The 27,737-nt window shown below is 37.9% G+C and overlaps 1 protein-coding gene and 1 long non-coding RNA gene across 2 annotated transcripts in view; both read left to right on the forward strand.

Moving 5' to 3' along the window:
- LOC101404123 (fibrous sheath-interacting protein 2-like) overlaps positions 1–27,737 on the forward strand; it is an 82,862-nt gene that overhangs the window by 34,265 nt on the left and 20,860 nt on the right. The window contains 16 exon segments of the mRNA XM_087427594.1: positions 11,519–11,953; positions 11,956–13,797; positions 13,800–13,867; positions 13,869–16,805; positions 16,807–17,424; positions 17,426–18,265; positions 18,267–18,573; positions 18,576–18,900; positions 18,902–19,863; positions 19,866–20,233; positions 20,235–20,384; positions 20,386–20,446; positions 21,860–24,276; positions 24,278–25,821; positions 25,823–26,627; positions 26,937–27,735. Of these exon segments, the coding sequence (XP_087283720.1) occupies positions 11,519–11,953; positions 11,956–13,797; positions 13,800–13,867; positions 13,869–16,805; positions 16,807–17,424; positions 17,426–18,265; positions 18,267–18,573; positions 18,576–18,900; positions 18,902–19,863; positions 19,866–20,233; positions 20,235–20,384; positions 20,386–20,446; positions 21,860–24,276; positions 24,278–25,821; positions 25,823–26,627; positions 26,937–27,735 (14,478 nt within the window).
- On the forward strand, positions 45–8,907 carry LOC147911776 (uncharacterized). Its single transcript, XR_015550664.1, has 3 exons — positions 45–109; positions 3,993–4,029; positions 8,848–8,907. It is a non-coding gene; the product is annotated as an uncharacterized LOC147911776 (long non-coding RNA).

A 27,737-nucleotide genomic window follows, 5' to 3' on the forward strand; every position in this document is an offset into this window, starting at 1 on the left:
CTCCTTTGAGATTTTTCTTTGTTTTTATTTTTCTTATAGCATATAAAGGTGACATATGCTGATTCAAATGGAAAAAAGGCCAGGAAATCAAATTTAAACTATGAGCCAGGTAAACATCAGCAACAGTTATTAAGTAAATCCTGCAATCTATTAATCCATTGATTCAACTAACATTTATTGAGCTTCTGCTACATGCCAGGCACTATGCTAATTATTGAACATAGAAAGTAGAAAAGCCATGGTCCCTACTCTGGATTTTATACTTTAGTGGGAACAGTTATGCCAATAATCATAACCCAATATGATAAGTGCAATAATGGAGGTACATATAAAGTCCAGCGAAAACACAGGAAAGCCAGGGAAGCTTTTACATAAGAGGCCACAACTGAACTGACACATGAAGGATGAGAAAGAATTTTCTCAGCAGGCGAATGGAAGGAGAACCTTCTAGGAAAAGGAAATACATTTACCAAGATATAGACACTGGAGTATAGTGTGTTTGTGGAAATACAATTTTTTTCAGAATTGCTTTAGCTAAAAGTTCAAGTTAGAGAACTGCAGAAGATCAACCTTGACTGGTAGATAAGGGTTGGACCATTAAGATTCTGGTAGGCCATGCCAAGAAATCTACCTTTATCCTGTTATGAAAGGGCAACTATTGAAGAACATGGGTAGGGGCACAATATGATCAGAATTTGCCTTTTCTAAAAAGGGAAAACAGAATTAGAGGTGAAGGCACTGGAGGCAATGAGACAATAAAAATAAGTTAGCATTTATTGAGCACTTACTAGGTACCAGTTACTATGCTAAACTCTTTATATTCTCTCATTTAACCCTCCCAACAATTTAATGAGGTTAGGTAAACTAAGTCTCAGAGTGGTAAATTATCTTGCCTAAGATTTCACATAGTATGTGGAAAAGCCAAGGTTTTAACCCAGGTTTGTCTTATTCAACCAATCCTAACCACAATACCATGCTGCCTCTTACTACAATTAAAGAGGCTCTTACAGGGCCGGCCCTGTGGCTTAGCGGTTAAATGCGCGCACTCCACTGCTGGCGGCCTGGGTTTGGATCCCGGGCGCTCACCAACGCACCGCTTCTCCGGCCATGCTGAGGCCGCGTCCCACGTACAGCAACTAGAAGGATGTGCAGCTATGACATACAACTATCTACTGGGGCTTTGGGGGAAAAAAAACAAACAACAACAAAAAAATTTAAAGAGGCTCTTACAATAGTCAAGGCTAGAAATGAGTCTTGAACAAAGTCAGTGACAGTGAGGACGAAGAGCTGGGCACAGATTTGACTCAAACTAAGGAGGTCGAATGGATGAGATTTGGTTACTGATTGAATGTGAGAGATGAAAGAGTTGAAGACAAGTCCCAGATTGCTAGAATGGACAACTAAATGGATAGTGAATAGTGGTCCTATTCAGTAGACAGGCAATACAGAAGGATGAACAAGTTTGGAAGAGAAAAAATTACCTTTGAATATATTGAGTTTGAGGTGCCTGCAGGCATCCGAGTGGCACATCTAAGGGGAACAGTCAAGCAGGCAGTTATAGACACTGGTCTGGGACTCATGAGAGAAGCAATGAAAAGAACACCTTATATCAAAACCTATGGGAAATAACAAAAGCTGTTTTCATAGGTTTTGATATAAAGTGTTTTTTTTCCTAGGTAGATTATACTTTCTTCTTTTAATTCCCTCTTTGATCTAAGAGTTATCCATAAATATGTTTCTTAATTATCAAGAAATTAACATTTTGGGTCACATTTTTTTTACTAGGTTCAGAGAATGTATCCTGTAAATTCTTAACACATTGAAGTCTTTGTGGCCAAATATGTGATTAATATTCGAAAGTGTTCCATGGACATACCAAAATATGGATATTCTCTATTTGAAGGATATAAGGCTCTAAATGAATATTAAATTATATTTATTGATTATATTATTCAATTATATGTCTTTACTGATTTTTTTCTCTGCTAGACTTTTTTCTTACTGTCTACTAGGTGTGTCCAGCCATCAAAGAGATGTATATAAGTTCTATATTACAATTGTATTTTTATCAAATTCCCATTGCATTCCTAATAGGTTTTACACAGTTAGTCTCTTTAGGGTATTTAATCCACCATATGGCAGGAATCATAGAAGAGTTCTTTATTTTTTCAACAGTTGCATTAGTTATCTATTGCAGAGTAAAAAATCACCCCCAAACTTGGCACCTTAAAAAAACAAACATTAGGGGGCCAGCCCAGTGGTGTAGTGGTTAAGTTTGGCACACTTTACTTTGGTGGCCTGGGTTCGCAGATTCGGATCCTGGGCACAAACCTACACCACTCATTAAGCCGTGCTGTGGCGGCGACCCACATACAAAATGGAGGAGGATTGGCACAGATGTTAGCTCAGGGCCAATCTTCCTGAAGCAAAAAGAGGAAGATTGGCAACAGATGTTAGCTCAGGGCCAATCTTCCTCACCAAACAAAAAAAAAACACCAAAAAACAAAAACAGACATTATTATCTCACAGTTTCTTTGGTTAGGAATACAGGAGCAACTTAGCTGGATGGTTCTGACTCAGGGTCTCTCATGAGATGACGGTCAAGATGTCATCCAGGGCTGCTGCAGTCATCTAAAGGCTTGACTGGGACTAGAGGATTCACTTCCAAGGTGGCTCACTCACATGGCTGTTGGAAGGAGGCCTCAGTTCCTCACCATGTGAGCCTCTCCATAGGGCTTCTTGAGTATCTTCGTGATATGGCATCTGACTTCCCCCAGAGTGAGTAATCCAAGAGAGAGGAGCTGAAGCCATAATATATTTTATAAGCTAGTCCTAGAAGTTATTCACCATCACTTCAACCATAACTATTCATTAGAAGCAAGTCACTAAGTCCAACCCACACTCAAGGGGAAGAGAGTTAACTTACTTCACCTCTTGGAGGGAGTATTATCAAAGAATTTGTAGACATATTTTAAAACTCCACAACAGTATTATCTTTACACTTAATTTTTCAGGTTTGTATACTGTTAATTCCAGCTTGTTCCTTTCAAAAACTGTACACATGCAAAAACATACTCATACACAAAGAAACTCAATAAGGTACATAGAATTTAAGTAAAACTTTTTAAGCAGATTGTTGGAATTTATTGGTTGCTCACGATATACTTTACATTTATTGGGAGAAAAATAAATAGCAATTCACCTTGACTTTGAACTGGCACTAATTGGTAATACTACTTTCTATTATTCAGAGCATTCTGTTTGTCTAAGACTGTTTAGTCATGTATGTGCATAATTGACATACACCATCCCAGTATTCCTATGGACATATTCCACATGAATACTTGCTTTAGTATAATTATCCAGAAATATTTACTGAAACCCACTTATGGAACTTTGCTAGTTGGCATACAAAGCATGTTAGACACTATTTGAGTGGGAAGAGATTAATGACAGGCAGACTAATGAGCCAACATGTGTTAAAGAGTTAATTCAACAAAAAATGTAATTGAGCACTTACTATGTGCCAGGCACTGTAAACTAGTAATCACAGTACAGCATAGTAAGTTCTATAATAGAAAAATGTAAAGGGTGCTTCAGGAGCATTGACAGAGGATGCCGTCTACCTAGGCAGATTTCAAGGAAGGCTCTCTGAATGTGTCCTAAAGGATGAGAAATTTAAAAGACAGACACTAGAGTTACAAAGGAAATAGTAAGGGCAGAGGCAAAGGGAATTGCATGTTGTTCAGTATCTTTGGAGCATAGAATATATGTAGAATGATGACCAGAGATGAGGCTGGTGATGTAGGCAACGGCCCCAGATCTTAAGGTATATTTTGTGCCTCTCTGGGAGGCCCTGGAAGGTTTAATCAGAGCAGTGACAGCAGGGAATGAAGACCTATTAAGATATGTTAATTAGCATTTTACAAGTAGCTTGTGAAGGATACCAACAAGTAGTAATTTTCTTTTTCTCTCTGCAAATCCACTTGCAGCTCACAGAATTGTCCCTTCTCATGATTCATCAATTAAGTAAGTATCTAAGAAAACTTAATAAATTAATATATTTTAAATTAACATTTTAATAATTACACACTAGTGCTGCTTGAGGGCAGATTTTCCCATGGAATCCTCCATTCTTGTAGTTCTACTTGAATGTAGTAAAACTCACATCTTTTGCAACGTCTTGGGACTAAGCTAAAATTGTAAAGTAGGCAAAGTTAGTCATTCATGCTCTTTAATCTCCTTGCCTCTTTATTCTCACTTTGGTTCTGTGTTCCCCTAATATACAGGGCCTTCACTCCCCTTTCAGATAGCACTACCTCTTCTCTCCAGGTAGCTTTCTGGGATCTGGATATAATTCTTTACCCCTCTCCCCATTCAAACATGCATTACTTGTGCCTTTTGAGGTTATTGGTTTCCTAGTGATGATAGTTTACTATATAGTATTAATGACTTATTCTGTTGCCCCATCCTAAGGATATTTGCACTGTAATCCAAAGTAATCAATCTCTAATGATGCAAAATAAAGGCCAGTAGAGAAGACATTTTTTTGGCCTGGGGGCCTTTCAGCCCTCAAACCTTGGTGGCCAACAATTCTGCTGATGTACTGTTCCCCTCAAACTTGGATAATATTTCATGCACATAAACTAACTCCCAGTGGAACACACAAACCCAACCCCATCATCTTTTAAATACTCAACAAGCCAAATGAGGTCCAGGATAGGTTTATAAATCCCAAACTCTGATGAAAATGGTTGGGTAAAGTGAAGTAGTGTGTGGTGGTAAATGGTATTGACATTCAGACCAAGCTTCCTAGAGAAGGATTTTGAGCTTAAGACTGATGGAAGTCAGTTTGTCTGACTTACTGAGTGCTCATGGGATACAAAGATGCTGAAGGAAAGAAACTGAGTATCCAGTGAAGGAAGTAAATTATATTAAAAATTTAAAAGTTACTACCTTAGAGACAGGCACCTCCACGCCCTAAGGATTCCTGGTATAGGAGGGAACGTTTATCAATCCTGACTGACTCTATTCATGAAAGACCCACCCTAAACTGTTCGGGGAAGAATTGAGAACAAGAGAGTGCTCCAGAGGGATAAGTTTGGGAGGGTCGGGGTGGAGGGGGTCCAGATGGGGACGCGTGTGTGTAACCTGATAATCGCTTCGCGCCATAGCAATTCGCGCCATAAAATGTAACTGTTTAAATGTTTTAAATTAGCCAATCATGTAAGACCGCGCCAACCTTTTCCCGCTTTATGCTTCCGAATCCTATAAAAGAGCTTGCCCTTTAAGGTTCGGGGTCGACTCCTCTGTCTCCTGCGAGAGATACGTGTCGACCCGGAGCTCCGCTTAATAAACCTCTTACCTCTTGCGTTTGCATCAAGCTCGGTCTTCTGTGTCTGTGGGTCCGCGCCTTCCCGAGGCTGGAGTTGGGGTTCCCTTTTTGGGATCCTACACCAGTATTAGGACAGTTTAAAGAAATAAAGGTGAGAGAATAATGATAATATGTAGTTTTATATAGTGTTAATTCCTACCTCCCTCTTCCTCCTACCCCCTCTGCCCCAGACTACAGAGCTACAGAATTACTTGAGTCTTTTCAACAGCAAATACTCTGGGTACCCTTTTGTTAAAAATCTTAGCTCAGCTAAGATGAACTCACACATGACCTGGAGCTTCTCCCCCATTCCTCTCAAATACCCAGGGTTAAAATACCTTTAGCTATACTTAGGACAATTCCAGGCCAGAGCACAACAAAACACAGCTAACACCACCATCTGGTCTGACTCTGCCCATTGCATGTCATATTCTCTAACCTTACAGAGAAGAACACAGGTTCAAGGCCTTTGACTTAGTCCTCTTGTTCTGATGCAGCTCCTTGCTTCCCAAGGCTAAACTGTGGAAGTTTCACATCTGTTCCACCATTTACCTCCTCTTTCTTTTCTCCCCTCAACTCCTTAGCTCTCTGTTTTTTCTAATGCTAACACAAAGGACACATGTAGTAAGCTAAATAAAATAGAATTAGAAACCAAAGAAATCAGGACAAGAAGAAGCAAATGTGATAAGATAGTGGTGGGGTAAACAGTTGTAATAATTAAGCTTTGCATTTAAATACTGAGTATGTTCTTATGATTGGGATGGAAGATGAGAGGAGAAACAGTAAAGAAGGCAGTGAGTCTCTTGCCCTGAAGACTGTGCTCAGAAGTTTGTATTTCATTCATTGGGTGACAGTCTAATGGTTTTGAGGAGGGATGTGGTATTATCAAATCAATAGCTCTGCTTGAGCGCCTCTGACAGCAGCAAGTAGGACAAATTGAAGACCGTTAAATAGGTGCCAGTTGCAGAAGCTCATTAATGATTTGTGGCCTGCACAATGGCCTTTATTTTGGAGTACAGAGAAGTATGCATAAATCTAAAACATGTTAAATGGGAATTTATTTACCAAACTTTCGTGAGAACCTACTACCTTCAAAGTAGAGTGCTGGGTATTAGAGGGATACCAAGATGAATAAAGCACTGCCCTTGACCTCAGCTGTGCTTCACAAAGCATCAGGAGAAAAGACAGGGAGACATGAGGAATGCCAGAGAGTGAATTGAAGGCAAGGCAGTGGATAAAATGTCAGGCAAAGGGAGGGCCACCCATGGAACTATCCAGTCTTTGGCTTTCAGATTGGAACACTGATGTTAGGATACAGAGGTACTGCATTTAAGTCCCATTCAGCCACTGGAATAAGTAAATGGATTTGGCAATAGAATGGACTACATGTGTGGATGATCAGGAGGTATCAGGCATCACCCCAAAGCTATGGGCCTGAGATACAAGTAGAAGACCACTAATTAGATTAAAAATTAGATATTCAGGTGCCAGCCCCAGTGGCCTAGTGGTTAAGTTTGGCATGCTCCGCTTCAGCGGCTCGGGTTCGGTTCCTGGGCACAGACATACACCACTTACCTGTCAGTGGCCATGTTGTGGTGGCAGCTCACATACAAAAAGAGGAAGATTGGCAACAGATGTTAGCTCAGGGCGACTATTCCTCAGCAAAAAAAAATTAGATATTCAGAAGGATTAGGCAGGCAGACTAAAATTTTGTCTTGTCACATTAATCTTCAAGGGGTAGTTGGCCAACCATATGAAGATATCTTTCAGGTATCTTCTAGATGAAAGTGAATTTGTATGGAGGAGAAAGTCAGGAGCAGAAAGGTATATTTATAGTTTTATGACATAGCAAATTAAACTGTGAAAAACTGTGCCTTCTCTTTGGGGCTTCTGAATTAATTGTCATTAATATCATTGCCCTCTTTATTTAAGAAATAGAGAGTTGGCAGTACAGACGACCTAAACATTAGACACTTTACTATCAGGGAAAACCACCTAAGACTAGGGAAAAGTGGATGGAATATCATGTCACTCATGGAATTGTGGTGGAACTTCCTGATATAACAGTGAGTTCATTTGCACATTTCTGCTAGATTGACTTCAACAAGAATCTGATAATTCATTGCAAATTGCAGATTGTATCCAAAGTTACAACTCGTTTCTAGTGGTCTTATATGAGGACTTTCTCATTTATTTGGTTAGTTTTGTTCTCAGGTCTTTGCTATTTCCTTTTATCTAAATGCATGCCTGTGAGGACAGGTAGCAACAAATACACAGGACTCACTGGGTTCCACTTGCTGCCTGTGGTATGATGTAGAGAGAGCAGAAAAAAGAATGTGGGTGCACTAGATTGCAGAGGATCTACAAAAAGGAAATTGTGCTGGAGTTGGCCTAAGAAACTGGATCTTAGAAAAATAAAGGAAGCCAAAGGATAGGAACTATGTCACTGCCATAAGCATTCATGTTCCAGGTTCCATATTACAAAAAGGTGCTAGTCTGAGGATGGGCTATTGCTACCTAACTCTAGCTGAGACCTATAGGTTTTCTTTTCCTACTAGAGGTTAAGTTGTAATTTCACACCCTGGCTGTATTTCTCACAACTGAACTGTAGGCCTTGGGGAAAAAAGTAAATTTGATAACATAAGGGCAGGCCAAGTACAAGTGAAGATAGAGTGCCATTTTTTCTTTAAGAAGATCAGGAAGAAGAGAGGCAAGGGATCCAGGTAGGCAGGAAAACATGAAAATAAATCAGAATTACAGTCTTAGGCCTTGATTTTTTTTAACTTTTTTATTATTCTATAATTTACATGATTGTGTTGTTCTTGCTACAATTTAGTAAAATATATTTTTGGTTCTGTGTAGTAGGTGATAATAAATAATTCTAATAGAACAGAATAGAATATTGTGATACCTAGAAAAGGGCTACATCTCATTTGATATTGCGTATGATCAAAAACCCATTATTTTAATCCATCATTATCAATAACCATCCATAGATCTTTTCCTACTATGGGATGAGGGGAGGAGACTAGGAGTTTTGAGGAGGTGGGTAGAAAGTGAATTATTAAAAAGCTCTGGTCAAGCAGAGCAAGCAGAAAGGACTAGCCCATCCCCTCTCTCTCCAACCCCATACTCTTCCCAACTCACTACAAAACAAACATGGCTAAGGTGGATCAAGAGTAGTAATATCAGATAGATGTTAGTTTATGCAGCAGCTAGTAGTCTACTGTTTATGCAGCAATTATTCTACTCTTCTGAGTAATAAAGCATGTCCTATACCCAGGGGCCAATATCTAAGTAGGAGGCTAAATATGGAGATTAGACAAAAAATAAAGCTTATTCTTCTTTGTGAATTTCTGGGGAGAAAAAAACTCCCAAGCAGAAAGGGGATAATCCGATTCAATGATTAGGAATTTGGTGAAAAGATACCTAAATTATTAACCATAAGTAATAAAATCAATCTCTCTTTTCAGACAACAAAACTACTATCAAGATCGCTCTCAAGAAAAAGTATGTAAGATGAAATTCACTGATAAAGCAACATATTAAGGATATTTTCTAATATGTTATTAGAGAAAAATCTGTGAATCAGACAACCAGAAAAATCATCTGTTGACATTAGTCAGTTGCTCTCTTTGCCTTTTTCTCTAACTTGACTTTCACTCTCAGTTAATCTTGAGTTTTGCAGAAGTCTAAAGTTATTGTTAAAAGAATTATTGTTAAAAAGGGTCCCAAATTACTGTTATTGGCCCTTTGGGCAGGGGGCTCAGGAAAGTAGATTGGGGGAGACTTAGGAGGTTTGATCATCATGGGAAAAGTATCAAATACCACAAACCCACTCCATAAGGGGAAGGCATTAAGGGAAATGCCTTTGCAGACCACTACAAATCTGGCTTAGGCCTAGCATCCTGCCCCTTGGGCAGGTCAGCCAGGATGCCTGGATCTGTCTCTTAATTTTCCCAGGAGTAAGAAGAATCTTAGGATGGCTACTCCATCTAAAGAAGGGATCTAGTCACCTGAGAGCTGCAGGTTGGACTAGGCAAAGATAAGAGGGTAAATTTGATGAGCCCCAACTCTGGGGCTAGACAGAGGAATCATGAACAAGAGAGGGGTTCAGGGGAGTAGCACATTCACACAGTCTTGCACACATACACCTGCTCAATTCATAGAACAAGCAACAAATACAAAGACCTAGACATACTGACACCAAAAGGATATTTCTCGGTTTAATAGTATAGTGAAAATGAACTGAAAAATCAGATTCCATTTATCACATTTCACTTCGTTAAAAACTTTAGGAATGGCCCTATTTTATATATCAAGATTGGAAATGCTTCTTCTCAGCTACTCTAAGAGCAATAATGTAGGTTGGCTGTACATTATCTCTGGTAATAAGAAAATAATATATATTAAAATTCTTAGTTCATATGTATTGGAACAGACTTAGACCAATTTAGACCAAAAAGGTGAGTAACTTACCTATTAATGTTTAGATGTTATTCTTAGAAGTGTTTGATTTAGGACATGTTTATATAAAACAAGTGTTTTTCAACCATATGCTGTCACTCAAAACTATGTTTTTCAAACTCAATAGCCATTTCCTGGTCTGGGCAGTAAGTGAAAAAAATGTATTAAGAGAACTAGATAGTGGTGATGTTTGCATGACATTGTGAATGTACTTAATGCTGCTGACCTGTACACTTTAAAATGGTAAAATGGTAAATTTTACATTATGTGTATTTTATCACAATAAAAAATGCATTAAGAGATTGGGAATTGGAGTGGAACAAAATGGCTTTTCCCTGAAGTGGCCCTCAAACCTTCTCTAATGGGTCAGAAGAGAGTATGTTATATGCAACAAGGTGTTAACTTTTCTTTGAATGTTGCCTAAACCTGAACAATCTGGAGCTAACTTTGGAGATAATTGGGAGGCAACAACCACACTGTAGAGAATCTGGTGCCCAAATGCCAAGATATCAAACAACGCATAGCTAGAATGCCAGGCATCCGGCTTTTGCTGCCACTGACTTGTATCTGCAGCCTTGAGAAGTAGAGTTCCTGTAAAAGGTACACACTCTTGGTCTGGCTGTCTTGAGGGTAACAACTTAAAAACAAATACTATTTTATTATAAGCAAGAGGATTTTTATGTTCCCAAAATGTACCTGCAATAAGTTAGAAGTACATAAACAGGTATAGAGTTTGGCAGGTGCAATTTGCATCTACCCCTGGTCCAATCTAAGCTGTGACAGTGAGCACAATTAACCACTGAGAAAATGGTCATTCAAGTCTGGTCCCTGGATTTCTACTTCAGCTCATACTGAAGGAGACCCAAACTTCTTTCTACTGCTCAGCCTTCTGGCTCCTTGAGTCCCAGTTCTAGCTCAACCTTTTTTTTCTACCTAAATTAATGTGTTTCTTTACTTCATGAGCTGTCCTTTGCCTCCCTATCCAAGACAGTTTGCACTGATAATCTTTTTTTGGACCCAAAGCCTATTAATTTCCCCTAAATCATCAGTGCTAATTGTTGCCTATCCATTAAACCTTAACAAGTAGCTGTAATCATTTGCATATATAAACACAGTCAGTTGACAGAGGAAGGCAGCAATAGGTGGGCCTCAGAGCCCACAGGCTGACCCCTCCACTGTGGCGCTTTATTTTTCACCCTCACCTCGTAGCTAAACAGATGCTTAAGTAAAAGGAGGCTATCTCCACCAAGGCACATAAACGTTTTGACTGCAAATCTGCGTCATGAAATAGTTTGTTAGAGGTAACCTGGTTTGTATTTTTAAGAAATATTCCTTGGATCATAAACACAGTCTTACTTCTTGCCAGAGCATTTGTCTTCTATGAGCCTAGACACCCACTTGGCTATTATTTTTAACCAGGAAGCCATTTATCCTCAGCAATAAATGCTGAAAATAAAAATTTCCAAGGGATTTTGAATCAAAAGGAATCTTATTCAAAGAATATCTCACAGCCATAAAGAATAAACTAACTTGAAAATAATCTGATGTTCTAAATAGATCCTTTCCTATGTTCTCTCTATACACCATGGCTGGATTCTAGCTATGCATTGTTGGATACAAGGAATTAAAAGTTAGTCCCTGTCCCTAAAATAGAATAAATTCATATGTGATTTCCCTTATATCCCTGCTCGCCTCCTTTCCAGGTAACTTCTGAAGAACTGAGCAGTATAATTCATAATATAATGACCTGGGTTGTGGCTGCAGTGACCAGTTTATTATACCCAGCCATCAGAAAATATGAAGGAAGGTTGCAAAATATTATATACCCAATGCCTGATGACTCCACCCTGTCTTCATATAGTGCTAGTTGCTGTAGCATGTGCAGTGAACCGTTTCTGTATAAAACAAGTAAGACGTTTCAGGCAAAGCCCTGTGCAAAGGCAGCTGACAGGGCAATAGAGCAACTGGCAGCACCTTTAAAACCATCTCCTGCCCATAAAGAAACAATAGTTGTGGGAAAAACATATCACAGGGAAGAACAACCTAAAACCTCTGAACCTAAATATAATGAGACCTTTGAATCCTCCAAGCTTAAAATCTGTAAATCCGATAGTCACCTTTCGCACCGATTAAAACAGACACAAAGAAATCTAAAGATGCTATCACTGAAACAGATGGCTTAAAACGCCCACTGTCTTCTGATGAAAAAGCAAAAGCCATAAATGAGATGCAGGAGTTAAAGAATGTTTTTGTTAACTGTAAAAATCACCTGAAAGAGGAAACTGAGTTGATTTTAGAAAACGTTTTTCATGAAATGGTGTCTGAATTTACCCAGACCGTCCCCATCCTTTCGTCTGTTACGGCCAAAGCCTTGGTTGGCCAAATTGACACTGACAAAGGAGTCATCTCCGATGTTGATATCTCCTCAGCAGCTGCTGAAATTATGGAAAATGTGCTTGAGAAGCTACAGGCTGAAGTTGAGACAAAATGTACTGAGGTATTTTCACAAGAAAAGTTGTCAGTTCACTTTAAATCGGACTTAACAGCTAGTGGAGAACATTTCATTTCTCCAAAAGAAAGAACTTCAAAAGCTTCACTGCCTTACACTTTGGAGAACATGAATGATATTGCGGAGGATATGGTTCATGTGATTTTAGAAAAGCTGGCGGCTCTTGCATCTTCTAAGCAAAATGAACTAGCTCATCTTGAAATCACAGCTGAACCTGCTTATCAGCAACACAGGAAAGATCCAACATATACATTCTTTCAAAGAGCCAGCAAAAGGAAATCCAGTGCTGAACCTGATGCAGCCCATTTGATTGGCGAAGAAGAAATACAAAATTTAGTATAAAATATTTTTTCGCAGTCCTCTCTGGTTGGTTATATAGAGGAAGCAATCAGCACCATACTAGGTTATATACAAACTGGACTTAATAATGAAAGGCTTATTGCAACTGAAGAAACGGTGATCATCCTTCAGCTACTTGATGATATCTTGGCTCAGCTACATCGGAAACCAAAGAAAACAAACGTCCTAAAGAGTAGACACCCCAGACTGAGCAGTCCTTCTGGCACTGAAGAAGAGAACATATTTGCCAGCCCTAGAGTAGCTAATGGTCCTCGATATGGATGCCTGTTTCCACCTATTAATGTTCCTGGCATGGTCCTTTATTCTGAAGATGAAAATGAAGAAATAGACAAAATTCTGGAAAATGTACTGAGTTCATCTATCAAAGATGAAAAAGCAAAATTGCAAGAACAAGTTCCTGATCACTGGTTAACAAGAGAAAATGCTGGTTTAAAGTACAAAAGATATATGAACTTACCTATGAAGCCTGCTTATCAAGGCAAAGTAGCGTTTCACGATTGGGGATTAAAGACTGACCTTCCAACTTTTAATAATAAGGACCATTTTAAGGACAAGCCATGTTTGAATAAAGACATTTTGCTTTTCAGCCAAGATGAAAAGCATCAAATAGAAAAAGCCTCAGAAAATATAATTACAAGTATTTTAGCACAGATGCTCAAAGACATATCTTCTGGGCCCTCTGGTCACTTAGATTATAAAAATGGTAAAGAAGCTTCACTTCTTACCTCAGGAAAAGCACAAGATCTGTCACATCAAGAATGGATGGACCAGATGTTCTCTGTGTCAGAAATCCATACAGTAGCTCAAGAAATTGTAGATGCTGTATTAAAAATACTTCACATAGCTTCTAGTCACATTATTGGATATTCATCAGTACATCAGACTTCTCTAGATGATGCTGATGTACCAAATAACGAGCCATTAGAAATATGGTTTGAAAGTAAAAGGGAGATGAAATTTTTATCTGGACTTGGCATAGACCCTACAAAACATCCCTGGTTAGAACCTAGAGAAAGTGAATCAACATCTGAACCTGTAGTTCTCATTAAAGATAAGATCATTTATACAATTTTTAAGAAGCTGGACTCAAAATTTGCCCAAAATTGCAAAACTGCCTCAAACCAGAAATCCATGCTGCCCATTTGAAGCCTGCACCTGACTGACAAGAAATCTTTGTTTCAATCTCACCTTAGTGCTTACACAACTAAAGTGGTAAAAATTGTTCTGGATACTATCCAGAAAGAACTGAGATATAAAAAGAAGAATCTAAATCTTAGGAAGAGTGACCTTCCCAAGAACTTTATTGAAACAGGATATTTTGCTGACACCGAAAAGGAATTAGATTCTGTTGTCACAAAGCTAAATAATGACATTTTGACAAGTCCATTAGCAACTTGTATTTGTGAAGTATTAAGTGGAAATACAGATGATAAAAACAGTGTTCTACTCTCTTCAGATAAGCTAAGGTCTAAAATCTCACATGGAACTGCTGACATTGATCAACAAAAACTTTTGTCTTCTCATTGTCCTCCCATGCAAGAGGAAGTTCACAAACGTACCAGATTGCAGGTGTTAGATAGAATTGGAGATATCTTATATGACATGTTATGCGAGCTCATAGGAGACCATCCAAATTCTCCCCTATCTGATGAGCAAAACAGAGAGTGAATCAATGAGAATTTGAGAACAACCACTGCATTGCAGTCTAATATTCAGCTCATTTCTCATACAATTCTAGAAGATATCATTACAAAATTATGTAGTGTTGAGATGGATCGTATTTTCACAAATCCAGAATTTAAAGCTATCTCAGAGTATATTGACACTGACAGCCCATCATTTGCTTTGCTTGTTGAGGAAATGAACAGATGCTCTGACATAATCTCCAGCATGGTGTCCAGTGTGATCCAGCCTGGTAGTCAAGAGGTGACTAACAACACAGGAAAAACTACTGCTCCCAAAATAGGGACCACAAAAGAAAAGCATCCAAATAAACTGAAAGTCAGGGCTTCAGATATCTTTGAAATGGTTTTTGCTAAATTAGAGGGGTTTGCCAATAGAAATTTAGCAACTCTGGGCACTCTAATGAATGGAAATAAAAAAAGCAACAAGACATACTGGGAAAGTGAAAGTACCAACATTTGTGCTAACACACATAAAAAACGATTGCAGTCTGCTTTATATGTGCATGCAAAGCAAGTATCAAGTACCATTTTGAAGGCTATTCAAACTGAATTAAATGTGAGCTTGCCAGATTTGGAAACATGTATAAGCAAGCCACCACGAGAGAAACAAATTCTTAAGAATCTAATCAATTTAATTTTAGATGCACTGCCTACAGATATGTTTAATGAAACTGAACCAGAAGAGAGAGGCATTGAACATTACCGATACAGGCCAATCTATGGAAATTTTCTTCCTGGAGGAGCTGACCCAGAGTCATATGGAGAAGATCCTGCAGATACAGAGAATGAAAGTGCTGGAGAGGAAAGACCACTAGAAGAAGAAACTAAATCAGATTCTTTTAAGCAACAGGAACTAGAAAGAACATTAAAAAAATTTGAAGAAGAACTCAAAGAGCCACAAAAGTCCCCAGTTGTGCCCATTATAAGAAATATTTTGAATGAAATTTTTCAGAATGATTTAGTTGATCAATTAAATGTGCTTCCTCTCCCCCAGTCCCATTTATATGACATTCCTCATGCTGGTAATGAGCCAGCTACTCAAACATCTGTTCAGTCCCTGGATAAAACAATGGATCCTTTAGTGTCTGAAGCAGATGTAACTGTTGTTGCAGATAATGTTGTTAGAACCATATTTCAAAAAGTTTATTCTGCTGTCATGACAGACAGAAATGCAAATGAAAATAGATATAAGACTATCACCTTTCCAGCAAATATCTCTTTTCCTGAACACGCCAGTGGAGGAAAGTCTTCTGTTTATTCTACCATACTGGACAGAAATCCATGTACATTTCAGTCCACATTCAGTATTAGTAAACTGACCAAAATAAATGTTGTTGAAGATATTGTACAGTCAGTATTAACAAGTTTAGAAACATTCGCTACTTCCAAAGTAAAAGCTCTCTTTTGTCCTCATATCAATTTCACAGTTCCAATGGCTTTACCTTTACAGCGGGATGAGACTGCTTTAAGCCAACCATGGTTATCTACCAAAGATTCATATTCTGATGATCAATTTTCCTGTTGCTCGGTAGATCATAATAAGTCAGGGAAGACCACCTCAATATGTCAAATGACTGCCTCTAAATTAAATATATATGCAACAGAAGTGGCTAGACAAATTTTACAAGGAATCAAACATAAGTTAGATAAAGAAATAAAAAGTCCATTCTTAACTCATAATGTGGTTTCTGAAAGTATTCCAAGTCATATTGTTAACACAGTGTTAGATATTGTGTCTACTAAAGGCAAATATGAAAAAAACATATTTGACAGAGAGATTGATGCAGGTTGGCCAGAAGATATTGTTGAAAAGCTGTTCAATAATAGTGATTATCGAAAAAAACTTCAATTTCAAATACTAGATACCACTGAGGGTATCTTAAGTGACATCTGTGAGAAAACACTAGATGAGAATAATCTCCCGCTTGTTGCGTCCACTCTTAAATGTAATGAAATTGGAAAACATTTAGAAGCAAACTCTGAAACGGACCCAGAGTGTGCAAATAAGGCTATTCCCATGCTTTTAGTTTCTAAATCATGCGTTGCTGTGATGTCCAATGATATGGTAAATATTGTTCTTCAAAGTCTCACTTATGCTGTCATGCTTGGCATAAATGCAAACGATTCTATTTCTCCAAGATGATCACCCCTGGCATTTTCTGATGAATTTCCCAAAGCAGAGCGTCAACAATCTCCTGTTAAGAACTCAGTGAATGAAAGGAAAAGGGCGAGATTTCTATTTGCAAGAAAAGGAAGAGATGTACAGCTGAAATCAGCTTATTCTGAGGATAATCAAATGACTGTATTTGAGAAACAAGACGCCAAGAAATCTGCTCCTGACCCATGTGAGGAAAATGCTCACTTCATTACTCAAACTATTTTGAATAGATTAAAATCTTTTGCCACAGAAAAGAATAGTTTTGCTACTTACTCTTGATACTCAGACTAGAGAAAAACCATATGTTGGCCCAGAATTTACAAATTGTAAACAAGATGATGGCATATTTCTTGAATCAAACCAAATGCCATCGCATATGAGTAGCCTGAAAATATCGACAGCTGAAACCATTCTCAGTCAAGAGGTCACAGATTACACATTAGCTAATCACAGGGAAAAACATAGACCTGCAATTCATATATCAGAAGCTAGCCTTAAGGAATATGCTGACATAATCGCCAGTACCATTTTGATGCTTATAAAAAATGACGTAGACCTCGAAATGCAAAAGATGTATTCATATCCAAACAATACTTCATCTCAAGAAAACATCGTTGCGAGTGAAACTGTCAACAACATCTTAAAGAGTTTACACGATAAAATATCTTTAAAGGCAAGTAGTTTTTACTCAAAGCAGAACTCTAGCCTTTTTATACAACCAGCTGTACAAAATGAAATATTGCTGGGTCAAAGAAAGATGGAAGACAACACTGAACTGTCTCTCTTTTCAAAATACCCAGATCAAAACCAAATTATATCAGAAGCAGAATACCTGAGAAGGGTTGTGGAAGAAATATTTAGAATTGGAGAACCTGAAAAGAAAAAAAACAACTGCTTTGTTAAGTGCAGTTAAGGAAATTTTAAAGAAGATGTATCAAAGGGTAATGGAAGACATAGACCGTTGGCCTCCATTTAATGAACTCCCCTACTTTACATCTGATTCTAAAATTAAAACAGCAGGAGCAGCACGAAAAAAAGGCTTGCAGTCACATATAAGCAGTGTTGCAAATGATATAGTTGAAAGTGTTTTCAGAAAAATGTTCTCAATAGTTATGACATCCTTATATGAAAACAGTGAGAACAGGGGAGAATCGGAAGCATCTGGCAGTGATGAATTACTGATGAATCCATCGTGCTTTAGGAGACTGAAACAAACAGAAAAAAGTATTCCCCCTGAACATGTGATACCTCAAGTTTATCCTTACACAGGCATTAGAAGTGTCACTTCATTGGAAAACATCCTATTGAAATTTTCTCCATTGCAAGTGGGCGAAGAATTGGTCCAAACAGTTCTCGAAAAGATCACAAATTTTGCTTTACTGAATCTAGAAGAGAGTTTGCCCCCTAAAGGTCAGTCTGATGAAATTCGATCTCTGAGTGCAAGTAGTTCTAAAGCTGGTCCCAAGGGCAGCCCTAAGGCAAGTTTTAGAACAAATTTTATAACAAAATCAAAAATTACCTCTTTGCCTAAATTTAAAACAAAACCACAGCTAGGACCTAGTGGTACTAAAGCCAAAAGCAAGATCGAGTTCGGTCCTGGAGAGAAGACTCTAAAAGGCAGCTGGTCCAAGACTGCCATTGGGCTGCCACACCTGCGATCAACAGGGGATGCCAAAAACTCCTTAGTGAGACTAAAACTCCCCACAGTAGAACAAAAAAATGTATGCCAAGGATATAGTAAGCAATATTCTGGAAACAAATGTGAATGAATTTCAAAAGGTGAGGCAAAATAAAGCAATGGTAAATGTAAATGCTTCACCTTCTGATCAAATTGTGACAGCAAGTGAAATAGTTAATGCAGTTTTGCAAGGATTATATGCTAAAAAGAACAACAATTTGGCTGACCCAATAAAAGGCTCATATTCAGATCTCAAACTTTCACAGAGGCATTTTAGTACAATCTCTCCTGCAAATCCAGAAGCCCATTTCTCTTTGGAGAATGTTTCTCCACAGCTAAAGAAAATCTCCCTAAAGAAGATATTTTTAAACAAATGTTTGATAAGTGGAAAACAGAATCAAGTGACATGGAAAATGAAAAATATAAGCTATTGATGATAGCTGAGACCGTCTTGAATGAAATTTCAATGAAAGCAAAAGAATTAGAACAATCTGTTTCATTTTTAAATTTCTTACCTCTAGAGGCTTGTGAAAGCGGGTACCATAATTTTAAAAGAGCTGCTTCTAGAGCTGAGTGTTCTCAAGTACAAATTAATATATTTGGCCAGGAAATTGTTGAAAAGCTATTTGAAAAATTAGAGTTGTGCTTCTTGACTCAGACGTTCGTAAGATAGTAAAGAAATGCTAGAAAGCAAGAAAGAAACTACTGCCAGAAGTAAATGTGGTTCCTTAAGAACAAACAACCTCAACAGTGTACAAACTTATAACACAAAATTGAAAGACCAAAAATTGGGGGGCACTAGCCACCAAATTGCTCAAGAAATCATGGAAGGGGTTCTGAACACCTTTGAGTCATTTGCAGACCTACAGTTTAAACATGTCTTTACATATTCTTTTTCTGAAATTGTGAAAATACCTATTGAAAACTTTTTTGGTGTCCAACAGTAATCATTAATGAAAACAATACTGCCCAAGTTACAACCTTTGAATAAGTTTCCTGACGAATCTACATCAAGTAGTATGATTTCCCAGGAAAATATTCAGAATACCCTTCGACAGCTTCACTCATTCCATTCAGAACTGCTTACATATACTGCTAGTACTGTCAATAACATGCTTGGTATAATTAAGAACAAGCTAGACAGAGAAAAATGCCAAGTGCAACCATCTTTGATTACAGTATTTGAAGAAAATGTTGTAGCAAGTTAGATCATCAGCACACTGATGGACCAGTGTACTCATTTCTACGAGTCAATGATCAAAAGCCATGCAAAGGAGAATCTGTTCCAAGGAACTGAAAATGCCTGTACTGTTAATCAGCCCGAATTTGCAACCGGGAGGGGAATGTCCACTTCAAAGTCAAAGGGAGTTAACTGCGAGGATGATCCTCCACAAATCCCTGGCTTGCTATTTTATTCAGAAGAACATATGAAAATAAAGGACAAGTCTTCCTCAAATCTACCTTCGTGTGTCAGATACTCTGCAGGAGATAGAACTAAAACCAGAGAGCCAATGGAAGGGCTCGAATCAAAACTTAAACCATCATATTCTAGAAGTGAAACTCAATGCCTCAGCCACTTGGATCAAGCTGTGAAAGGAAACAGCTCTACCCCAAAAAGCAGTGTCTTACAAAACTATCTCAGAAATCCAGTGACTCTGTGCAAGCAGCACTAGAGCACCCTATGTCCTTCAGACAAATGGAAGAAGGTGAAAATCAAGGAGTGCTTCACTATGAGCCCTCCAAACCCGTTGTTAAGCCAAACCAAATACAGACGACCGTTTCTCCACTCAAAATATGTTTAGCTGCAGAAAATATCGTCAATATCATGCTACTGAGTTATGGCCTTCCAAGTCAAACCCCACACACTGATGAAAGTATAGAAACAATGAGGCCATTTTTTGTATCAAAAGAAAGGCCTTCATCTATAATGTCTGAAGAACAAAAGGATAAGAAAAGCTTACTTAAAATATGGGAAAAAAGAATCAGCTATAAAACCAAAGAAAAAAAACAAAAACCTTGTAGCAAGTGGAGAAGATTTCACTTTAATGGAAAAGTGGAAAAATAAGTACCCAAAGTTAGAGAAAATAGCAACTCTTGAGGAGGCTGAAGTCATTGCTTTTGCACATCAGGAACTGGGACAACATGAAATCTCTCTTAGTAGCAAGATACGTTACTATATCTGTGGTCACACATTTCAAGAACTTCGAAACCAGAGGTGAGTAAGGGATGACTTACAAAGAGTTGGCATCATTTTAGGGGAAAAAAAGCCAATGATAATTTTAAGAATTTTGTTTTTAACCCTCACATCCAAGAAGCTGCATTCACTGCTTCTCTGAAAATAGCCTTGGATTTGGGGTGGCTGTTTATCTACTTGTGTGTTTTTCAACTGGTCAATGTGCTAAAAGAAAAAAATGTTATGCATTTACATAATTTTTATTTGGAGGAGTGTTGTTCAGTTTTCTCTATGTACAGATGAGATTAAATGGGCATAATTTAAAGTGGGGTATTTTGGTTGGGCATGAGATATGACTATGAAACAATGAGACTGGTTGTCTGGCTTGGGACGCACAACTGCTCTAAAGGCAATTCCCAAACAGAAGTTCCCAGAGGGTTTATTTTATGTTCTTTAAAAAAGACTTCTGGGCCGGCCCGGTGGCGCAAGCGGTTAAGCGAGCGCGCTCCGCTGTGGCGGCCCGGGGTTCACCAGTTCGGATCCCGGGCGCGCACTGACACACTGCTTGGCAAGCCGTGCTGTGGCGGTGTCCCATATAATGTGGAGGAAGATGGGCATGGATGTTAGCCCAGGACCAGTCTTCCTCAGCAAAAAACGAGGATTGGCAGATGTTAGCACGGGGCTGATCTCCTTAAAAAAGACTTCTTACATTATAGTCAGACCTCATGCATAGTTAACTGACAGTAAAGTAATGACCCAACTTCTTTTTGAGGTATCCAGTTAAAGTCTTTGTGAATATTGATGATAGCGTTTATAAGAAGGGTGGTGTTAAACTTCATATTCTGTTGTTCGCGTTCCAGTATTCTGACTTAAATTCTTTTTAGGAATAATACTCTAAATCTATGCTTACAAATACAATATCTGCACTCCCTTTCTATGAATGCTTACATGCATATATTGGCGTGAACCATATGAAATAGCCATTTTTGTATGTCAAATCTGTCAAACATCAGCAGTTTCATTTGGTTCAATTTACTATATACTATATAGTCCCAAACTGGATAATTAGCTGAACAGCCAAAAATGTTTTCAAGAATTACATGAGGCCTCTAGATATCACTGGAATCACTCTAGGGCATTGCAACACTAAAGCTGGAAATCGTTTCTCTGCCCCAGGATTTCCAGCTTCTTAAAGCAACATAGCTATCCAAGGAAGAAACCAGAACTTAGAGATTTGAATTCTGCTGGGCTATTTTCTTAACTTCTGAGCTGAAATAAGATTCCCCAGGAAATAGAGAGTTGAAGAAAACCCAGTTCCTTTCTTGACTAGGTCTTTCTATTTCTTGAGTGAGGTACACCCAAGGAGAAATTCGTATATAAAATATTGTCAGTATTTTGAATGGTCAACATTTTTCCTTAATGCATGTTAAAAATAACAATGTTTTCTGTTTTAAGGTCCTCTTGATGAAAAAGTATCTATTGTTTCCACACTGTTAAAGAACAAATATGAATCAAAACAGCCTCTAAGAAGCATAAAGGGTGATTCTTCGCTTAAAAAGTTTTGTGAGCATCTCACTGAACTGGTTATTTTCTATATAATTTCAAGCATTTCCGATTTCACCAAAGATGGTGGAAAAAAACAGAAATCACTGGAAAACCAAGATACAACTTTTAGCAAGGTTATTTTAGTTTATTCCCAAGTGTTTGAGAGTCGGTCAATTTCTATCAGAGGACTTGCTTTAAGCATTTCTGAAATCATTATTCGAATCCTTTGTAATAGTGACATTTTAAAGGCAGACATTACGCAACAAACGGTTTCTGTGATAAAATATATTTACTGCCCAAGAATAGCTGTGGCTGACTTTGACGATCTCTTTCAAGATCTATTAATAAGAGTGATCCATGTTCTGTCCAAAGAAATAGGAACAAATCATCATCCTGACAGCAAAGGAAGAAACAAATCACTTTCCATGCTTAAAAGCCATAGTTGGCCCATTGGCAACAAAACCGAAACAATGAAAAGACAGACAGGCCCTAGAGGTTGGAAATCAGCTCCTATTCACCGAATTAATCAACTAGTACAGAAAAATAAACTAAATTCTCTGGCATGTAAGTTACATACTCTGGTTGGTAGCCTAAAAACTCATGAATCCAAAGAAGTAGTCAATAAAATTTTCAATATTGTTTTTGATTTGTTTTTGCCAGATGAATGCCAAAATTGGGATATGGATTCTGATAAAAGAGAAAGAAAAATGTTCCTATCTTCAAATATCCAGCAAAGTCATAGAATACCTAGAAATAACCTAGGGCTCTCCCCAAAATCAGTTTTTCCTTTCAATGTTGTGTGTGAGAAACTTAGAATACTTTTGGAAGAATGCACAACCAACAAACTCCTTACAAATGGTACTCTTTCTGATGAAATATCAGCAGAACATCAACTGTTCAACATACTTCAAAATGTAGAGGATTATTGCAGGGGAATAATGGACAATGGCTCACCATTTGAAGGGTATGACATGTCAGACCTTTTTGAAAATCTGGCAGAAATAAATCAAGAATCTATGCTTAGTATTATTTCCCATAGCTTGGTAAAATCCTTAATGGAAAAACTGTCACATGGTATGCAGCGACCTCCCAGAAGTACACCTTTTACAAACAAGCATTTAATGTACAGGACAAGAGAGAGAATTCCTAGTTTCCCAAAAGTGAAAAGGCCAGAATTAAAAGAATCAAGACAGGGTAAAGTCTCTGTAAGATTCATGAATTATGACAGCAAGCCTTTGACAGGGCCATTGAATAATCTTAGGGTGGTTCATTCCCAAAGGCAAGCCCCATTTGGTAAGCGATTTTCAGGAAAAGTTACCTCTCTACCTCCTCTTCGAAGAGCGAGTGAAAAGGAACTGAATGCAACAACCATTCTTAACATGCAACATCCAGGAGGCATGAGCACAGGAGTTTACTCTGCTACGTTTCTGGAGGAAATAATTGCATACATTTTTCTCAATCTCTCTACCTCATTGCAGGGCAAAAATGTAAACATCACTGAAGCCCAGCTCAATGAAATAAATATATTAGATGTCAACTCTGTGGTAAATGAGTTTAATAATGCTCGAGTCACTGTTTTACGGGATGTTGAAGAAAGGATATGTTTTCCACCAAACTGTAAAGAAACTGTTAGTAAGATCGTTGACTCCGTTTATAATGATGTTTCATGGGAATATACATTAAGAGTCACCTGTGGCAATCACCTGGCACAGGCTACCACCTCAATAGCAGAACAGATAACTAATGGCATACTGAAAGAGAGTTTAGAATTCCAACTCCCATTGTGCTTTGTAGGAAAGCTCATGCCTAATTCATATTACCCTCTCAAAGCTGAAAATATACTACAGAAACTTCAAAACAACCTGAGAGAACTTAATTACCAAGGTCAACATTCAGCAAGCTATACTACCGTGTTATCACACTCATTTTTAGAAGATGTCATCAGAAGGCTATTATCTCAGCTCAGTCCTCCACCTAGCAGGGCTTCATGCTTGGGAAAGCAATGTTTCATGACTTCAGATTTTAATGAGATATCCACCTGTATAATAGATAAGATTTTGTTAGCCATTTCAAAGCATAAGATTTGGCTCACTGAATATGATTGCCAACATCTATATACAGAAAAAAACCTTCAAAATATGGTGGAGTCTGTTTATAATATTTTGCAGATGTCTGACTCTCTTGTGTCAATACAGAAAAGTATAGTAAGCCAAAGCCCGATTATGGTTGATCGAATGGCCGGTCTCATTATTTAAGAGATTATTGAAAATCATCTTCAGCACTTTTTGTGTGCAGAGGGCTTACCTCATTCAATGACTCCATTGGATAAAAATATGAAATATGGTTAAAGAGGTTCTCAGTGACGTCACAGAGTCACACATACCCCAGGAGCCACCATCATTAGGTATGGACTTGTATCCTAATGCATTTGTAGAAGAAATTGTTGTCAGACTATTATCAAAGATCTTCAACCCAAGATATAACACTGAGTGTGAACTGGATAAAATTACCCCCAAAATAATAAACTCAATAAATAACCATTTTAACAAAGCTAAAACCTGCATTCTTCGTGATGACCAAGAGCAGTCTTTCCCCACTGTAGATACAGACACTGTGGATGAACTCGTCAATTCAGTTTATGAGAATGTTCTGAAACAACATGGACTGGACCCTGAGGTTGATAGTAAAGAACTCAAAGACAGTGATATTTTTGCAGAAAATATTACCAATTTAATTGTAGCAGCTATTTCTGATTATCTTTTTCATCCACTATTTTCTGGGGATTTGTCGGCTTCTTCCTATGCTACTTTAACAGCAGAGAACATTATTCAGAACATCTTTAGTGGCATCAATGAATCTACCAAGCCAAGCCAGCATTTATCTCCGTATAACACCTTGCTGCCATACACATTTTTAGAAGACATAATCAAAGTACTCTTATCTAGAATCTTTCCTTCTGCATCTAACATGGCTCCATACAGCAAAACTCCAAAAGATAGATCAGGAATTAATTGCAGTGAAATCTCTTCAAAGCTAATCAGTGACATTAGGATGAAAGTTTCCCAACATGAAATTCGATTTTCAAAAGATGAAGAAGAAACCAAATCTATTTATTCAGAGGATGACACTCAGCATCTCGTTGATTCTGTATTCAGAAGCATCTTGCCAAACTCTGGGTCTCAAGAAGCAGTTGAGCACGATATCATAAGCAGTAACAATGTTCTTATTGATAGAATAGCAGGTTTTATCATTAAAAGTATCTGTCAACAACATCTCCATCCATTTGTGTGTGGAAACTCATTACTTCCTCCATCATGTCCATACTTTGAGGATGCGAGAAGGCAACATTTTTTTGCCAGTGTTTACTCCTCAGCATTTTTGAAAGATGTGATCTCTGGGGTTTTAAGCAAAATATTCCACAGGGTGTTCGGTATTGTGCAAACAAAATCAATAAGAGATTTGGAAAAAGAACTGCTGGAAACAGCCGAAAAACTCGTATATTTGATAACAGAAGAATTCTCAAAAGCTCAGGTTAGCATCCTAGAAAATACCATGGAACAACTGTGTTTGCCACCAGTAGATAGAGACATAGTGATCAAAATTATTGGCACGGCATATAGCAAAGTTTTACAAGAATATGAATTGGAATCTGATAAGGACTTTCTTAGTGACACAAAGACATTGGCACAGAGGGTAACTAAAATTATCCTGGCTGAAGTTTTTGATTTCCAAATTCATCCAGATTTCATAGCAAAGCTGCCTTTTAAATCATATTCAAAACTCAATACTGATGTTTTGATAAAGCGAGTTCATTATGCTATTAGTAAATCAAGACTCCGAAGACAGACTTGTACAAGATATACCACCGTATTATCACACACATTTGGAAAAAATTGTCACTCAGGTTTTATCTCAGATAAGTCCATTGAACTGCAGTGCAGAAGATCCAGACCTTTTGCAATCAGACTTCAGCAACACAGTTGTGAGACTGATCGATGAAATCATGTCAATAATTTCTAAACATGCAATATGCATTATTAAACATGGAAATGCAAAACAAAATGTGATTTCAGGAAAAGGCAGCCAGGCTATGCTTGATGCCATTTATACTGATATTTCTCATTCAAATCTATACCAGTCTCTTACAAAAGGTAAAAAAGGCATAAGTAATATACCTGTTACAAAAATAGTGAGTTATATAATAAAAGAAATATTTAACCATCATCTTGAGTTATTTTTATCTGGAGTTAACACTCTTCCTTCAGGTACAGTGGATCAAACTTAACAGAGAGCAATAGAGCCTAAACAAAGAGAATTATCTTTCATTGTGAACTCGGCTGTCTTTTTGGAGGAAGTAATTTCTGAGCTTTTATGCAAAATCCTTTATGTATTCTCACATAATGTCTTGGCTGCCGAAAACCCAGGTAAAGCAAAAGCCAACATTACTGACGTTGTTACATTAGTAAAATCAATTGTGCTGGAGTTCACCACATCACAGATTTTAGTTTCAGATCACTTGGATGGAAATCTGTATTTTTCAGAGGGATATAAAGAAATGGTTAAAAAAACTGTCAACCTAATTTATGAAAAAATATTAGATGACTATAAATCTCTGATTCATATTTATAGATCTATACAAAGTGATGCTGTCAGCTTTGGAAAAATAATATATTATTTGCTGTTAGGAGAAATTTTTTTTTTTCTTGTGAGGAAGATCAGCCCTGAGCTAACATCCATGCTAATCCTCCTCTTTTTGCTGAGGAAGACCAGCTCTGAGCTAACATCTATTGCCAATCTTCCTCCTTTTTTTTCCCCAAAGCCCCAGTAGATAGTTGTATGTCATAGTTGCGCATCCTTCTAGTTGCTGTATGTGGGACGCAGCCTCAGCATGGCCGGAGAGGCGGTGTGTCAGTGCGCGCTCGGGATCCGAACCCGGGCTGCCAGTAGCGGAGCGCACGCACTTAACCGCTAAGCCATGGGGCTGGCCCTGTTAGGAGAAATTTATGATTATCAGGTGGAGTCATTAGTTTTGGGATAATTAGCAACGTCTTCCTATTCTTCCCTCCAGGATGAGAAGATCATCAGAAATGTGCTCGACACCATCAATGATGGTAGCCATGTCTTGCCATCATGCATCACTGTATTGTCTCGTTCCCTTTTAGAAGATATGATTTACAAGCTTCTTGCATATATATTCCCTTCCTCTGAGACTGAAACGGAACTAAATGAGGAAGAGGTGCCACCAGATTACGAGTTTGTAAATGCAGCTTCAAAACTGACTGAGGAAATTATAACAGAAGTTTCTGAACATGAGATTAGACTTGCCACAGCAGAAGAACATGTGGAAAATATGCAATTAGGAGCAATTGAGAACTTCACTGATTCCATATGTAATAATATTATTAAAAAGTTTAAATTCAAAGATGAAGCACAGAAAGATACATGCAAAAACGGAGGCTCGTTCCTCAGGAGAATAGCTGGTTTCATTATAAAGGAAATTTTGGACCACTGTCTGCAGCCATTTTTACATGATGAAGAATCATCTCCCAGTGACTTACCCGAAAATGCCCATGTCATTGAACTCTTGAATCCTGGTAAAGAAAAAACACAGTCCTTCCCACAGTCTTCTGTGTATTCTGCTACATTTTTGGAAGATGTCATAATTGACCTTGTTCACAAATTTTATACACTCCCAAGTATTGCTTAAAATCCTAAGGACAAAGAGATATCAGAAAGAGACCTCATGGGTACAGCTATAAAATTTGCCAATGCCCTGATAGGGGAATTT

The sequence above is a fragment of the Ceratotherium simum genome, chromosome X (assembly GCF_057802395.1).
Source record: "Ceratotherium simum simum isolate JZ-2026a chromosome X, ASM5780239v1, whole genome shotgun sequence".
Taxonomy (NCBI): Eukaryota; Metazoa; Chordata; class Mammalia; order Perissodactyla; family Rhinocerotidae; genus Ceratotherium; species Ceratotherium simum.